General features: G+C 44.1%; 2 protein-coding genes across 4 annotated transcripts in view; both read left to right on the top strand.

The window, feature by feature from the left end:
• Window positions 1–10,380, top strand: part of LOC138832196 (peroxisomal bifunctional enzyme-like) — a 34,951-nt gene extending 24,571 nt beyond the window's left edge. Inside the window, exons 6-7 of the mRNA XM_070029746.1 lie at window positions 4,642–4,983; window positions 7,410–10,380. Of these exons, the coding sequence (XP_069885847.1) occupies window positions 4,642–4,983; window positions 7,410–8,671 (1,604 nt within the window). The 3' untranslated portion in view covers window positions 8,672–10,380. The remainder of the gene's footprint in view (window positions 1–4,641; window positions 4,984–7,409) is intronic.
• Window positions 10,381–16,657: 6,277 nt separating this feature from the next.
• Window positions 16,658–17,698, top strand: part of LOC138832195 (peroxisomal bifunctional enzyme-like) — a 43,041-nt gene continuing 42,000 nt past the window's right edge. For 2 of the 3 annotated variants that reach the window (XM_070029744.1, XM_070029743.1), the window contains exon 1: window positions 16,658–16,849. In XM_070029744.1, the coding sequence (XP_069885845.1) occupies window positions 16,776–16,849 (74 nt within the window). In that variant the 5' untranslated portion in view covers window positions 16,658–16,775. The remainder of the gene's footprint in view (window positions 16,850–17,698) is intronic. The other variant, XM_070029745.1, reaches the window with a different exon arrangement.

Genomic DNA, 17,698 nt, shown 5'->3' with positions numbered 1-17,698 from the left:
AAATACTTATATCCTGATTTGAGATTTGAGTTACTTTAAGAAATGAATGAAAATCATAGTTCACTTAGAATATAATCTGATTTTTTTAAATTAATTGTAGTTTTTGGAATAATTCTTATATTAAATTAAAAAATAAATTTATAATGCCTTTTCTACCTGAGCTGATCTGGAATAAGATTCTCCCAGTCTTAGCTTCCCATCTAGTTAGGATGATAAGCCTGTACCACTGTGACCAGATATAGGTTAAGAACAAATCCTGAAAACTTTTCTGCCTGGGCCAATCTCAAACTGTGATCCTTTTCTTCTCCAAAGTAGCTAGGATTACAAGTGTGAGGCACTGGCACTTACCCTTATTGCTGTTCTTAACTATTAGTCATTTAGAAAGCTATTCTCAACTTTATAAATTATACATCAAGAAATATTCTTGCATTTAGTTTATAAAAAGAATTGGACACCAATGGATCATGCTTGTAATCCCAGATGCTTGGGAGGCTGAGGTCAGGAGAATCGTAGTTTAAGGCACCAGTAGCAGGGCACAGTGGCACAGTTCTGTCATCCTACTTACATAGCGGGCTGAGAATGTGAGATCATGATTCTAGCCTAGCCCAGCAGAAAAGTGCACGAGACTCCATCTGCCAGATGAAGATGGGCATGGTGAAATGAGCTTGTCTTCTTAGCTATGGAAAGAAAAAAAAAATGGAAGAGTGTGGCTCAGGTACTTGGTCAGCCAAGAAATAAGGCCTTATCTCAACATAACCAGCCCCAAAAGGCCAGAGACATGGCTTAGCAGTAGAGTGCCTTTCTAGCAAGCATATGACCCTGAGTTCAAGTCCCCGTACTGAAAAAATAAAATGAGAGTCTGAGATTATAGAATGCCTCATGTGCAGATAACATTCAGACTGTTCATTCTGCCTTTGACACATCTTAACACACCAGTGCAGGCCCAAGGCTGACTCATATTCATTTGTCCTTCTATAATACACTGCTTTATAAGCTTTGTTAGGTCTTCTGAATACCAGATGTACATTTGTGATATAATAGAATATTTCTGAGACACAAGCACATTTTAGAAAACAATTTCTCATGTAGCTGAAGTTTTGGTAACTATAAGTTTTAGTCATTATTCTTTTTTGTAAGTTTTAGAATAATTTTGTTGAGATACTTAATGAAGTATAGGACACTGGTTCCAGTTGTAATTTTTACTAACACCAATGGAAATTATTTATATTTTGAGCTACTAAATATATTTAGGAGCAAGTGTCCTTTGTGTTCTATAAAATACTATAGCTATCTTCATTAAGGTCTTAAACCTCTCTCGGTTAATTCATTTCTAGACATACTATAGTATCTTCAATGAGGCATATTAAACTTTAAACCTTGTCTATTCCCATGAAACATTTCTTTTTTTGGGGGGGGGGGGTCCGGTCATGGGGTCTGAACTCTGAGCCTGGGCACTGTCCCTCAGCTCTTCAGCTCAAGGCTAGTGCTCTACCACTTGAGCCACAGCGCCACTTCTGGCTTTTTTCTTTTTGTTTATGTGGTGCTGAGGAATCGAACCCAGGGCCTCAGGCATACAAGGCAAGTGCTCTACCACTGAACCACCTTCCCAGCCCCCGTCACAAAACATTTCTTAATACCTACTCTAGCTCTCACTCAATATACCATATCCTAGACAATGAATAATTATCTTCCTGTCTCTATGTTTGCCTTTTTCTGGGCATTTAATATAAATAACACTGCATAACAAAATCACTTGTATCTGACTTTATTCAGTACTTTCTGAAAAGTTCAAGTGGTGTGGAGCATATGTTAGTAATTGTTCTTCCCTCCCCCACTCTTTACCCACACACTAGTGTATGTGAGTAGGCTAAGAAGACACTCAAGCACTTAATCCTGGGCCCTGGCACTTCCGCTTTCTTTAATTTTCATATTGGGTCTTGTGTTTTTCCCAGTGTTAGCCTGGACCACAATCCTATTTATTGCTCCTGGGTAGATAGGATAGCAAACGTCCTCTACCTTGTTCAACTTTATTGCTTGAGGTGGAATTTTGTAAATTTTGCTTGCACTGGCCACAAAGTTTTGATCCTTTTGATTTCAACCTCTCAATTACTAATGTGAACCATTCTGCCTAGAAGTACTTTATTCTTTTTATTGGTGAACAGCATTCTGTGATAAGGCTATAAAATATTTTCTTTATTTGGGTTATTTCTAGATTTTGCAATTATGAGTAATGATGCTATGAGTGTCTACAGACAAATTTTATGTGGACATAAGCTTTAATTTTTTTCAGGTAGATTGTTAGTCACATTGGTATGTTAAACAATAAGTTCATGTTTGTTTATTTTGGAGATAACAGTATTTCAAAGTGATTCCCATCTTCCATACTTAGAAGTAATGAATGAGAGTTCTAGTTTTGCCACATAATCACCAACATTTGGTATTGATGTCTTTTTTACAGCTTTTCTAGTGAGTCTATGCTCATTATCTGCAGCAACATAATCACTCTCAAAACTTAGCAGCTTAAAGTCAAGCATTTGTCATACAATTTTTGTATGTCAGGAGTCCAGATGTGCTTAGCTAGGTCCTCTGGCTTTTGGGTTTTACACAAAGCTTCAATCCAAGTTAGACTTGTAACATTGGCTGTAGCTGTAGTGATCTGAATATCTGGGGGAGCTCTTGAGCTTCAGAGGGTTGCTTCAAAATTCAGTTCCTTATGTCCTGATGGTCCTTAATCCAGGGCCATCAGCTATCAGCTAAAGGTCTTCCTCGGTTTGTTTGTTTGTTTGTTTCCATATTGGTTTCACCATAAGGCAGCTCACAGCCTGACAAGTGGCTCTCATTAGATTATGAAAGCAAGAGAGAGTAAGAAGACAGAATCAATCTCAGAAATGATGTCCCATTACTTTGACAGTGAATGTTTACACATTTGCTCTGGTTTTATTTTGCATTTCCCTTATGGCTAATGGAATTTTTTTTTCCCATGGACAAAGCAGCTTTTTATATATCTTCTGGAGAAATATCTGTTCAAGTTTATCCCACCACCTCTAAAGAATAGAATTGTTTGACTTCTTTTCATTAGGTTGTAAGAGTTGTTTATATAGTGTGAATGCCAGCTCTTTGTTAGACATTTCATGTGAAACTTGTATTATTTTTTTCTACTACTATGATATCAAATTATGACAGGACTAGCAATGTGACTAATATAGATTTGTTGTCATAGATTTATGTAGGGTTGAAGTCTGGCAGAGGTTGACTGGAGAAAAAAATCCAGCTGTTAGCTGCTACATTCCTTTCTACAGACTTAAGGGCAGAACCATTTCCTGGATATTTGAATGGTTGATAGAATTCATTAGCTTGCCTTGTGAGCCCTGTTTCTTGAGTTCTTGCTGTGTGTAAACTGAGGTTGGTTCCTTGCTTTAGAGACAACTAAATACCTTGGTTCTTGTCTCCTTCTCCCATGTTGAAAGCTACCTTTTTGTCTGAGATCATGTCTTTCTGCTGTTTCATCTCTCTAGACCCTTCTGTTAGACTTCTTTCATGACAACTATGTTATATTAGGCCCATACAGATCATGCAAGGTAGTCTCCCATCTCAATACCTCTCCTCTTAATCCTACTTACACATTCCATTTCTCTTCCTAGTCAATACTGTCATAGATTCTGGAGGTAGAAAGTGAACACTGGAAGGCTGATGTTGTTTTGCCTGCTGCTGAAACATTTCCTCCCATGCTATAGCTCTTCATTTCCTTCTCTTAATAGTGCCCTCTGCATTAATTTTTTTAAAAAGATTTGTTGTCGTTCAACTTAATTTTTTTTTCTTTTGTGGCTCATGCAAGTGTTATTGTATCTAAGAGGACATTGCCTAGGCCAAGATTACAAAGCTGTCTTTCCATTTCTTTCCAGAACTGTGCATAGTTTTAGACCACCCATGGATTTTCCATCCACTTTTAGTTTTTGTGTGTGATGCTAGGTAAGGATGTAAATTTATTTCTTTATTTAGCCTGTGGCTATCCAATTATCCCAGCATAATTTCCCCCCCAATACTCTTTCACTGATTGTTTTCTACATATGTTTAAAATCAGTTGAGGGCATGGCTCAAGTAGAGTGGGAAAGTTCAATGGAATCTGAGTTCCAACCAAATACTGCAAATACATAAGAAAGAAGGTAGAGTGTAATTGTAATGATTAGTTACTGATCTAGCAGTTTTCTTCATTGGTATCTGTGCCTACCCATACATCTGTATCATACTGTTTTCCCTGGTGTTTTTTGATTTTGTTACTAGAAATGAGTTTAAGGAATGTTAAATGTAAAAATATTAATTAGAAACTATTCTCTTTAGATTCACTGACAGACCAATATTTAATCTATTATAAAATGGTCTTAGCCTTGAAATAAAAAGATAATTAAAAGTTTATGCCTCAATTAGGTAACTTACTATTACATCAGTCTCTTAAATACTATCTTATAAGACAAAGTTACAAAGATAGAGATGAAACTAGTGTTCCATTAAATAGCTTGAGGATTAGGATATACTTTGACTTGTAACCGGTTATTGCTACTGTTTGTTATTCTTGTCATATATTCTTTTTCCCTTACTGCAAGTACCACTTGGAAACCCTCTGCTCTGTCTTTTTCCTTCCAGATAAACCTCTGGAATCACGCAGAATCTTGAACAAGACAGTTCCAAGCTTGCCCAACATGGACGCCATTTTCACTGAGGCCTTTGCCAAGATGCGAAAGCAGTACCCTGGTGTTCTTGCTCCAGAGACATGTGTCCGTTCAGTGCAGGCCTCTGTGAAGTATCCCTATGAAGTAGGCATCGAGGAGGAGGAGAAACTGTTTCGGTACCTTCAGGAATCAGGGCAAGCTAGAGCCCTGCAGTATGCTTTCTTTGCAGAAAGGAATGTAAATAAGTGGTCAAGTCCCTCTGGGGCATCCTGGAAAACAGCTTCAGGGAGACCCATCTCTTCAGTTGGTGTTCTTGGTAAGTTCTGGGAAAGTTCATGGGGCTCACCACAATTTACATGTGTGTGCTTATTTGCTCAGGCTGCCAGATATGAAGTTCTGTGCTGAACCTATTGCTTTGTTAGGTTTCTTAATTCTCACCCCATACCATGAGCTCTTTGTTTTATGTAGGAGGGTGTAGAGAAGCTAACTAACCTTTTCAACAGTGAGGAAACTAGGTATGTGTGACTCCAGACTGAATTTTTTTTTTAACTCTTCCAAACTGCTTCCTTCTATGAATCTCTCACTCTAGGGTTTCCTAATAAGGAATATTATTTGTACCATATTTCAAAATGTAGCCTGTCCTTTTGTGGTTAGGTATTTGAAATGCATTCGCTTGTCTTTTTTTTTTTTTTTTTTTCAAGTTCTAGGGCTGGAACTCAGAGCCTGGGCACTGTCACTGAGCTTCTTTTGTTCAGGGCTAGCACTCCCATTTGAGCCACAGTGCCACTTCTTCCTTTTTCTGTTTATGTGGTACTGAGGAATCAAACCCAGCTAGTCAAGCAGTGTGCCACAAAGCCACATTCCCAGCCCTCTCTGTCTTTTTGATCCCTGGATCCATTTATTTCTCTTGGTCATGGTTTCTTAACAGGCTGAGCTCTACATGACCACAGTTTGAAGCCAGCACAGATAAAAAACCCTAATAGACTCTATGTCCAAAGTAACCAGCAAAAAGCAGGAGTAGCCAGGTGCTGGTAGCTCACACCTGCAGTCCTAGCTACTCAGGAGGCTAAGATCTGAGGATCGTGGTTCAAAGCCAGCCAAGGAAAGAAAGTCCGTGAGACTCTTATCTCCAATTAATCAACAGGAAACAAGAAGTGGAACTGGTTCAAAGTGGTAGAGCACTAGCCTTGAGCAAAAAGAGTTCATGGACAGCACCCAGGTCCTGAGTTCAAGCCCTGCAATCTACAATAAAAAAAAAGCTGGAGTAGAGACATTACTCAAATAGTAGAATGCCAGCCAAACAAAAAAGACCGATTAAGCAAGAAAGAATTCCTGAGTTTAAGCCTAGTACTGGCAATAAAACAACACAGAAACATGAGTTTGTGATATGACCTTCCACTGTTCCCATGTGTCCTATGGAATGTTCCTACATTCCCAGCCTCTATCCCTAAGACCCTCAAGTCTGGTGTTCTACCACTTGAGCCATACCTCCACTTCTGCCTTTTGCTTGTTAATTGGAGGTAAGAATCTCACAAACTTTCTTGCTAGGCCTGTCTTCAAACCTCCTGAGTAGCTAGGATTACAGGCTTGAACCACTGGTGCCTAGCTTAACCGAATTCTTTTTTTTTTAAACTGTATTTTTTTTGTCTTTTCTTTTTTGGTACTGGGGATTGAACCCAGGACGTTGCACTTGCTAGGCAAGCACTTTGCCACTGAGCTACATCCAAGCCCAAAACAACTTTTTTTTTGGGGGGGAGGGGTCTGGTCTGGTCGTGGGGCCTGAACTCTGTCCCTCAGCTCTTCAGCTCAAGGCTAGCACTCTACCACTTGAGCCAAAGCGCGACTTCCAGCTTTTTCTGCTTATGTGGTACTGAGGAATCGAACCCAGGGCCTCATGCATGCAAGGCAAGCACTCTACCACTGAGCCACCTTCCCAGCCCCTGTTCATTTTTTCTAAGTGTAGAGTTTTTCATGTCGTCATAGATGGCATTATTATTACTATTTGGTATTTTTCCTTGGGCTGAATTCAGGGCTTTGGTGCTGTCCCTTAGCCTTTTTGCTCAAGGATAGTGTTCTACCACTTGAGCTGCCGCTCTACTTCTAGCTTTTTTAGTGCATAATAGAAGATAAGTGTTTCACAGATTTTCCTGCCCAGGCTAGCTTGGAAACATGATCGTCACATCTCAGCCTCCTGAGTAGCTAGGATTACAGATGTGAATCACCCAACTTAGAATTGACTATAAAATGTATTATGCATCTTGTCAGTTTGTTAGACTAATTCATTACTTCTCATAGTTTGTATGTGGGTATATGGATCCTATTAATTTTTATTTCCTCTGGGGCACATAAAATAGTCTAAACTATTTCTTGATCCTTAAGTCAATTTAATCCTTTTTTGATGTTGTTGGTCATGGGGCTTGAACTCTGGGTCTGGGAGCTGCTGTCCCTCATCTCTTCAAGCTTAAATCTAGCATTCTATCACTTGAGCCACAATGCCACTTCTGGTTTTCTGGTGGTTAATTGGAGATAAGAGTCTCACAGACTTTCCTGCCTGGGCTAGCTTTGAACCACGATGCTCAGAGCTCAGCCTCCTGACTAGCTAGGATTATAGGCATGAGCCACTGGTGCCCAGTGCCAAATCATTTTTAAAAATGTGACACTGCCATAGAAGTATCCGTTGAGAGGTGAGTTTTGAGCTCTCACTACCATCAAATCATTCTCTCCTTCATTCCTAATCCACAGGTTTGGGAACAATGGGCCGAGGCATTGCCATTTCCTTTGCAATGGCCAGGATCCCTGTGATTGCTGTAGAAGCAGACCAAAAGCAACTAGAGGCTGCAAAGAAGGCAATAGCTTCCATCTTGGAAAAGGAAGCATCCAAAAGGCAACAGAGTGGCAAAGCTTGGTCAGCACCAAAACTCACCTTTGCTTCCTCTATAAAGGAGCTGGCTGGTGTGGATTTAGTCGTGGAGGCAGTATTTGAGGACATGAACCTGAAGAAGCGGGTCTTTGCTGAACTGTCAGCTGTGTGCAAGCCTGAAGCATTTCTGTGCACCAATACTTCAGCCCTGGATGTGGATGAGATTGCTTCTGCCACAGATCGTCCACAGTTGGTGATTGGCACCCACTTCTTCTCACCAGCTCATATGATGAGGTTGTTGGAGGTTATTCCCAGTCGCTACTCTTCCCCCACCACCATTGCCACTGTTATGGATCTATCAAAGAAGATTAAGAAGATCGGGGTAGTTGTAGGCAACTGTTATGGTTTTGTTGGGAACAGAATGTTGGCTCCATACAACAGCCAGACCTATTTCTTGTTAGAAGAAGGAAGTAAGCCAGAGGACATAGATGGGGTGCTGGAAGGGTTTGGTTTTAAAATGGGGCCCTTCAGAGTGTCTGACCTTGCTGGGTTGGATGTGGGCTGGAAAGTTCGCAAAGGGCAAGGGCTCACTGGACCTGCATTGCCTCCAGGGACCCCTGCCCGCAAGAGGGGCAATGCAAGATACTGCCCAATTGCTGATATGCTGTGTGAATCAGGAAGATTTGGCCAGAAGACAGGCAAGGGCTGGTATCTCTATGACAAGCCACTAGGTAGAATTCATAAACCTGATCCCTGGCTTTCCAAGTTTCTGTCTCAGTACAGAGAAACCTATCACATTGAGCCACGTGTGATTAGGCAGGACGAGATCCTTGAGCGCTGCTTGTATGCGCTGATCAATGAAGCCTTCCGTATCTTGGGAGAAGGCATAGCTGCCAGCCCAGAGCACATCGATGTTATCTACTTGCATGGGTATGGGTGGCCAAGGCACCGGGGTGGACCCATGTACTATGCTTCCACGGTGGGACTGCCCACAGTTCTAGAGAAGTTGCAGAAGTATTACAGGCAGAACCCTGATATTCCCCAGCTGGAGCCCAGCGACTACCTAAGAAAGCTGGCTGCCCAGGGAAACCCTCCTCTGAAAGAATGGCAAAGCTTAGCAGGGCCTCCCAGCAGCAAACTGTGATTGAGCCAGTGGTTGGCGCTCACACGCTGGCTTCCAGGAAAACTCAATTTCAGTGAGATGAAATCTCAGGATCCAAAGTAAGAATGCTCTGAAATATGAAGATAATCAGCAATAATAATATAATCATTCATTAAAGCTCCTTTGGATTTCTTCCTGATGATTATGGTGGGTACAATGTTATGAAATGTGCTTCCTATCCTCTTAATGTGCTCATGTCAGATAACTTTAAGGACTAAACTCATGTGCATACAATAGCACATTATTTCATGAGAGAGCTTGAAGAAGAAGTACACTGGTGAATGGGAAAATAAGTCATCAATTAATAGATGATCAATTTGACTAAGTTATAAAATCATTTTGACCCCTACATCCTCAGTATAGAGAAGTCTTTGGGGCCACATTCACGCACACCCTCTGAGCACTCCTGACACAACCAGAGTCCACAGAGGCCAACATGAAAGCAGCAGTGTTGTGTCCAGTGGAGATGGCTGTCAGCAGCAGTCAGCAGTGAGGGTCTGCCTGAGGGCATGGAAGGCTGCCCAAAGACAGGTTGAAACCTGAAAAGGTGAAAGAGGAATTGGTGAGGCATTCAGAGACTTCAGGCCAAAGTGCAACTCAAGAGGAGTTGACTGCCCGTGTGGCACACATCTTCTGTCTAAGGCCAAAGCATATGTGTGCAGTTGTGCTTCTGCTTGCTGGCTTCTTGGTAATAGTTCTTGTTCCATGTTCCCAGTCAGGGAATGTTCACCACCAGCCCTAGTCTTTATGGTCATTACTTTTCATTACTGGTCAAAGGGAAGGAATACAAAGTAGTATTCACTTTGTGTAGAAAGGGACTTAGAGAATGTCTAGTCTTCGAGGATTTCTAAATTCTGCCATGGAGTAGAGGTGCCTGTTTCTTGGTCATGACAAGCCTTGGTGACTTGGTGTATGGAAGTACTTGAATCTTGAAACATCTGAGATGATTACAAAACAGATACTGCAGAGTTTATGTCTTTTACTAAAAGTTTCTCTTTTGGATTTTTCCAATGTGATTAAAAGTTAGTGGACTGGTCAATAGGAAAACCTGCATCCCCAAATGTTAATAACAGAATTACAATAGTCTAAAATTGGAACTGTATTAACTGATTAGTTGACAAACAAATGAGGTATATCCACACAGTGGGCATCAATCATAAAGAGAAATCAAGTGCTGGTGTATGCTATGTTATAATCCTAGAAAACATTATGCTAAGTGAAAGTATCTGGTTAGAAGGGCCACATATTTATAGCCCTTTACGTGAAATGTCCAGAGGAGATAAATGTGTAAGAAGCAAAAAGTAGATCTGTCATTATCTGGGACCAGAATTTTTGGAAAGGTACAGAATTTTCTAAAGGTACAGAATTTCTTTTGTGTTTTATGAAAATGTTCTGCTATTGTTGTGGTCATGATTGTTTGTATACTTAGCATATACAAATAAAACTTTTTTTTTTCTGGTCCTCGGGCGTGAATTCAGGGCCTGGGCATTGTCCTTGAGTCTGTGCTCAAGGCAAACATTCTACCACTTGATCTACAATGCCACTTCTGGCTTTTTCTGTTTGTGGAGTACTGAGGAGTTGAACCCAGGGCTTCAAGCCATATTCCCAGCCAAAACCTTTTGTTTTGCATAATTTAAAGGGGTAAATTATTTGGTGTCTGAATTATATGTGAATAAAATTATTAGTAAAAATGAATGATGCTAATGTTGTCATCTTTCATTTTCTTACAAATAAACTTTTCAAAATATTTTCACCTGTAAATCTGAAGAAAGTGGTCAAAGTCCTAGTAGACGCTGGTATGGTGGCAGGTGCCTTTAATTGAAGCTATTTGGGAGGCTGAAAGAGCAGGTTAACATGATCCTAGGAATTCCTAGCCAACCCAACGACAGAGCACGACCCACTCCCTTTTCAAACAAAATAGGCTTATTGAGAAATCTTGATATTTAGGAAGTTCCCATTGTAAAGAAACACCTAAAACCAAAGGGTAAGTCCATGTATATATTAGAGTTCAATGTTTGAATTTTTTTACCTATATAACACTAGATTTATAAGAAAGTATTTTTATAAACTAAAGACATCATTGAGTACCAGATGCTGGTGGCTTGTAATCCTAGCTTCTCAGGAGGCTGAGATCTGAGGATCACAGTTCAAAGCCAGCCCAGGCAGGAAAGTCCCCTGAGACTATTATCTCTAATTAACCACTCAAAAACTGGAAGTGGTGCTGTGCCTAAAGTGGTAGAAGCACTAGCCTTGAGCGCAAAGAGGCACAAAGAGGCTCAGGGACAGTGCTCAGACCTTGAGTTTAAGCCGCACAACCAGCAACTTAAAAAAAAAAAAAAGACATCATTGTGGGCACTGCTGACTGGAGCCTTTAATTCTACCTACTCAGGAGGCTGAGATCTGAGGATCATTGTTGCTAGCCTACACAGACAAATCTAAAAGACTCTATTTCCAATTAACCAGCAAAAAGCCATATGTGAAGCTTGGCTCAAGTTCCAGCCTTGAATAGAAAAGCCAAGTGAGCAAGAGTCTGTGAGCTCAAGCCCCAGTAATCACACACACACACACACACACACACACACACACACACACACACACACACACACACACACACACACACACACACACACACACACACACACACACACACACACACACACACACACACACACACACACACACACACACACACACACACACACACGAATTAAAGACATTAATGGGAAAGTTTCTTGAAAGTAACTATCTAAAATGACCGATTTCAAATTGAAGTAAAACAATATCCCTAACAACTTTCCCTCTGACCTTGATTGCCTTTTATTTTTAGTCCTAAAACCTTTCTCAAAACCATAGCCTGGGGCTGAGAAGGTGGCTCAGTGGTAGAGCGCTTGCCTTGCATGCATAAGGCCCTGGGTTCGATTCCTCAGCACCACATAAGCAGAAAAAGCCAGAAGTGGTGCTGTGGCTCCAGTGGTAGAGCGCTAGCCTTGAGCTGAAGAGCTGAGGGACAGTGCCCAGGCCCAGAGTTCAGGCCCTACGACTGGACCCAAAAACAACAAAACAAAACAAAACAAAACAAAACAAAACAAAAATCATGAAATAGGGTGCGGATTCTCTCTGGCTACTTCCTGCTGACATGGGGCATCGACAATAGAGGTAAAAGGCTGGAATTTGGTCTCCTCCCAGAGAAGGCAGTGAGCAGCAGCTGTCCCTTGGTGGATTGAGGCCTTAGATGAAGTCTGGAGAAGTCTCATGAGCATTGAGGGGCTAGAAAAAAAAAATACTAGAGAGCAAATAAATGGCAAGAGGAAGGACTTGGGGCTGAAAATGTTGGTAGAAATGTCCCTAGCTACTTCGGACATCTGGCGACTAGGTAGAGAAGTCAGGTAACAAAGGCAAGAATATAAATTCCTGTTCAGTTAATAGGTAGACAGGTATAGACATTGGATGGGCAGGCTTCTTACTTCTACTGACCTCCCGGCTCTGGTTAATTTTGAAAGCACAGGCACAAAGTAGCTGATGTGACATCATCTCCTCTTACTCCTCTCCATGTTCCCTTCTTCCCCAGACTGAGTCTAGGTGCTCATTGCTGGGATAGCTTTTCCCAGTTGGTATTCAAGGAGGATTGAACTCAAGGCCTGGGCACTGTCCCTGAGCACTTCTGCTCAAGGCCAGCACTGAACCACTTTCAGTTATAGTACCACTTGCAGTGTTTGCTGGTTCGAGATAAGAGTGTTGAGCCATACTTCCAGCCTGGCTCTTTGCAGGTTAGTTGGGAGATGGAGTCTTAGGGATTTTTCAGCCCATGTTGGCTTTGAACCGAAATCTTTGCCACAAAAGCTCTTTATTATTTCCAATTAAAGCAACAAGGAGATCAAGTAGAATAAGTAGAATTTACCTGGTTCTTATCAAGAATTGACCGACAAATATTCTGGAATGACAAAACTTCTTAGATGTGAGAATCTTAGCACAGATATGCCCAATATTTTAGAGTCACGTAGTCAGTACCAGAATACACAACACAAAACAAAAAAGGCAAAACTCAAAACCTAAAATTTTGACAACAATGTTTAGATGTCTTTGCTAACAAAGCACATCAGATGGTTGGGCCTCAGTTACCAGGTCCTGTGAAAAGAGCACCTTGTTAGCAAGGCACCTTAGAATAGATGGATGGAGTAGTAAGCTTGGTGGAAGGTTAAGGGTCAGACGGGGCCAAACCCTGAACCCACCATGTGGACAAGATGGCGAATTCAAGATGGCAAATTTCTGAGAAAATGCAAAGAATCCCTGAACAAATAGATCAAGCCTACATTGGCTAGCCTTTGAGAGGGAACCTAGAGGGGAGTCCCTGGGATCCAGCCTGCGTTGCACTCTTCAGGGCACAAACCAAAATGTAGAAAAGAGAAAGGGAGAAGCTGGGCGCTGGTGGCTCACCCCTGTAATCCTAGCTACTCAGGAGGCTGAGATCTGAGGATCGCGGTTCAAAGCCAGCCCGGGCAGGAGAGACCGTGAGACTCCTATCTCCAATAAACCACCAGAAAACCGGAAGTGGCGCTGTAGCTCAAGTGGTAGAGCGCTCGCCTTGAGCTGAAGAGCTCAGGGACAATGCCCAGGCCCAGAGTTCAAGCCCCATGGCCGACAAAAAAAAAAGAAAAGAGAATGGGAGAGATAGGGAAAGTTGGACATGACTGGCAGAGAGAGAGCAAAGAGAGCCTGAAAGTAAACAGACTTCTGACCATTTACCATTGCAGTGGCAAAAACTGTGTACATCTGAGAATGGCATAAAAATGAGACGCTCTGGCTTTCCAGGGAGTGTAGGAGGCATTTCAAAGGGGTTTCACGGCTCGAGCATGATTCACAGCACCCCATTAAATGAGTAGGAGAGTCAGTCTGGTGAGTGAAGGAGAGCTGACCAGGCAGAAGCGGTGTCCCGACTTCCCCCAGAGCCCTCTAGAGAGAAATGGCCAAGCCCCCAAAACCAAGCGTCCTCAGCTTCAGAGGTGACCGGCCTTTCAGCTAAAGGCCATAGGAGCTCTCTGGCACGGCGCCACGTCTCTCAGCAACAGAGACCGAGTGACAGAGAGCTGTAGAGAGTAGTTTCACTCACCAGAGTAGAGAAGTGGTGTGGACGTGGATGTGAAGGCAGCAATGGTATCGATGCGCTGTGTCTGCAGCAGACGGGTTCGCAAAAGGCCTTCAGAACTGTGGGTATTCCTCAGAGCAAAAAAGGGGGAAAAAAAAAAGAAAAGAAAAACACAGAGAGGAATCCCACCTATCCTGGCTTTAAGCCCTTTATCTGAGTCACGGCACCATTTATGTTAGGTTTTTAAAAAGAGGTGTCCGAGTAAGAACAGCAGCACGCACGTGGTATTCAGGTAAGGGGTAGGTTTATTCATCATTCCGGCTGGCACCAGGCCATCTTGGTCCTCCACGAGGTGGGGAAAGGCCTGGGAAAGAGAACTGGGAGAGCTGGGAAAGAGAGAGAAAAGAGATAGAAAAGAGCTAGAAAAGAAAGCATCTGGGAAAGAAGTGGGAAAGAGAGAGCTAGAAAAGAGAAGAGAAGAAAAGAGCTGAGAAAGAGCTAGAAAAGCAGAAAGAGCGTCTGGGCCTGGGCTAGGCCTTATCTAGGATATGGGCAGAGAAAGGTATGGCCACATCAAATTCAGATGTGACCTCAGCAGATTCAGGTGTGACCTCTTCCAGGTGTGCCAGTTGCCTAGGTAATGCAGGCACTGTGTAGAGAGCTGCGAGAGGCCGCACCTGGAAGATGGTGCCGGCTTCCGCCCTCTGCCTTCCCGATGGCGAGTGCTCTCTGTGGTAAACAACTCCTGATATGGCTAAGGCAAAGAATCTGGCTTGCTTCCGCGCACCTGAACCTATTGGTGGTTCCCACGTGGCGTATCAGGGTTGGCTACCCAGCGGGTACTTAAGGCTGTGGGGAATTCTCCCCGGGGTTGGGGTCAGAAGATTACAAAAAGGTCCTGAATAAACTGCAGAGAGAAGAGTTCGGTGTCGCGTCTTCCTTGCTGGTCGAGGCGGTAGCGACAGCACTGGTCGGAGACTTTGCTGGGAGGAGGGTGGAGTCTGCTCGCCATCCAGGAGTGGACCTTACAATACTCATATATATTCAGAAGATAAAAGAGTTCATGTATTTTTTTAAATTAAGCTGGGGATTGAATGTAGGACCTTGCATGTGCAAGGCAGGTCCTCTATCACTGGACTTCACTGGCAGCCCTGAATTCTTAACATCAAAGGAATAAAACAAATTCTAATTTGTTGGGCCCTGTCTATAATACTAGGTAATATGATTAAACTTTTGACAGTGTTCATTTCTGTCCTTGGATATGCACTTGCTCAAAAGAATCATTTTTATGTTGTTAATAAATTAATGTAAGTACCTGTCATTTAACCTGGAATGTTCCATGCAATCTCTTTATCCAACCTATAACAGCCTGGCAGAGTGAATGCCAGGGAGAACATCTTATCTAAGATGACCTGAGAAGAGCTGAGGGGAGTGGTCTTGTGCATATTTTTGTTTTGTGTATATGCCAGTCCTGGTGCTTGAACTCAGGGCCTTGGCACTGTCCCTGAGCTTTTGTGCTCAAGGCTGGCACTCTACCACTTGATCCTCAGTTCCACTTGAGACTCTCTTGGTAGTTAATTGAAGACACGAATCTCATGGGCTTCTCTGCTTAGGCTGCATACCTAGTATTTCAAGCATAAGCCACCCTTGCCCAGCTATCATTTTTTAATTCATGTGGAGTCATTGCAACTTCTCTAGGAGGTTACAGACGCAGTTGCTCTTTCCAGCTAAATTTGATGTCCTTAGTATGAGGTTAGGGCAGAACCTTCTCCAACCAAGTCACAGATGCACACGGAATTCCAGGGCTGGCAGGGGGGTTGATTTGTTCATACTGGCAGTGATGTGCTGTTTCTTGTTTCTGTGGTAATAATCTCCCCAGGGGGTTCTAAACACGTAGTTGCCCAGGAGACACAAAGCATTTGTTAGTTGCTTTTGCTTTCCGTCAAGTTGTAGACAGGTGACTAATTTCGGGACAGCGGGATGTGGGTGGTGTGTGGAGCGTGTGTGTCTAGGTGCTGCACGTCAGCGCATCCTGTCCTCTTTTATTTTTCGTTTGTGCTAGGGAGCAACTCCGGGGATCCCCGCTAAGCGGCAGCTTCACCGGCTCTGGGTTTTGATTCCTGCTTCCGCGCCCGGACCACTAAGAACTCACCAATCACACCCCCACTACACCCACCGGGCAGAAGCGCACCGCGGGCGCCCTCCTCCCAGGACGCACGCCATCCGCGGGACACAGCCCCCGTCACGCCACGCCCACCCCCTTCCCGCGGGGGACACGCTCAGCACACAGCGCCCCACGCGTGCCCCGCCGCACCTGCGCGCGCACTCCACTCTTCCATCTCCTCCCCCTTCTCCCTCCCTCCCCTCGCTGCGATCCCCCCGCCCATCACCCCTGCCCCGCCCCCTCCTCCACCTTGGTCGCCCCTCCCTTCCCCTTCCTTAGCCCCCACCCCCGCCACGCACGTGAGCGGCCTGCCTGCCAGGCCTCACCGCCCAGCTCCGGAGTGCGTGTTCTCTCCAACTGCGAGGGGCGGCCACGCGGGGCAGGGCTGCGGCAGACAGGGCGGTGGGAGGGGGCGGGGAGGAGGCATGGGAGGGGTGAAGTAACCAGCAGGTAACAGCCAGAGACCTCAGGCCCGCCCCTAGCCGGTGCCCTCTCCAGCCAGCCTGGAAACCCCGCCCCGGCCCCGGCCCCGCCCCGCCTCCGCCCCGGCCCCGCCCCGCCCCCGCCCCGCCCCGCCCCCGCCCCGCCCGGCTAGCCCTCTGCCACGCCTACTTTTCTTCTTCGGTGTCCTCTGATTTGTTGTGATGGCAGGCATCTGCACAACTTCCACGCGGTTGGAGGAAGCGGGTAGGAAGGGGAGGCCGCAGCAGGCGGGAGGTGGTGCCTGGCTCCCTCCGACCCAGAAAGCGCATTTCCTCTTGACGGGCTTGGCCCAGAACTCCTTTAGACTGGAGGCTGAGCTGGCACCGCAATTAAGGAAGCTTCAGTGACCGGGGAAAATGGCTGAGTACTTGACGCTATCCAACTCCCTGGTGCTCATCCGCTTGCAAAACCCGCCTGTCAATGAGCTCAGGTAGGTCATGAGCTCTGCTGCCGCGGGGAACAGCGGGTCCTACAGTCCTGTGCCTGGCTCTGGGGGTTTGCACCCAGCAAGGACTGGCTGAAATGGACACAGATAAAGCAACTGGTTTGTACTGGGTCTTTTCACTTGGGTCATCTCTGCAGATAAGTCACATTCCTGTGTAGTCCAGACAGAGGCTGATTGATGGTGGAGCCAGGCTGTTTCAACAAGTATGTGCCAACTTCCTGCTGAACACTACTAGCTTGCATCTATCTGTGTTGGCTCATGAACTCTCAATTCCAGTGGTCCAAATTCCAAGTTTGGCCCTAGATCCAGCCTCATTCCCCTTCTTGAAAGCAGGCTGCCTTTATATTGTATGGCTAAAAACTGTAGTTATCAGATAGTAACGGTTATTTGGTTTCAAAAATGAAGTAAGCTATAACTGGTAAAGCTATTGTTAGAGTAAAGTAGACTTTGCCAGAAAACCACGCAGACATCCAGGTATAAAGAACAAAGAAAAGATTTATTGCCAATAAAGGGACAGAGAGAAGGGCCAGCTATTGTCACAGGTGATTTTTATAGCCTCTGAGATTTTGTCCGTCTTGCTGCCTTATATGGTTATAGTGCTCCAAAGGAGTGCCCTCTTAGGTGACCCATATGACCTGTGAGGGGGATCACATAAGGGGATCTTGCTGCTTTATATGGTTATAGCTATCCCAAAGTAGAGCCCTCTCAGGGTAGGGATAGAAGCTAATCATTTATTGCTTTTACTAGATGGGCCTGGTGTTGCCTAGAAAAGAGCATGTTAACTAACCTTTGAGAGACGACACTATTGGACTAACAACTGTATAAGTGTGCCTG

Source organism: Dipodomys merriami, unplaced genomic scaffold, assembly GCF_024711535.1.
Source record: "Dipodomys merriami isolate MVZ:Mamm:240054 unplaced genomic scaffold, mDipMer1.0.p SCAF_2, whole genome shotgun sequence".
NCBI classification, from domain to species: Eukaryota; Metazoa; Chordata; class Mammalia; order Rodentia; family Heteromyidae; genus Dipodomys; species Dipodomys merriami.
The sequence above is the reverse complement of the archived record's forward strand: the minus strand, read 5'-3'. Positions and strand labels throughout refer to the sequence as shown.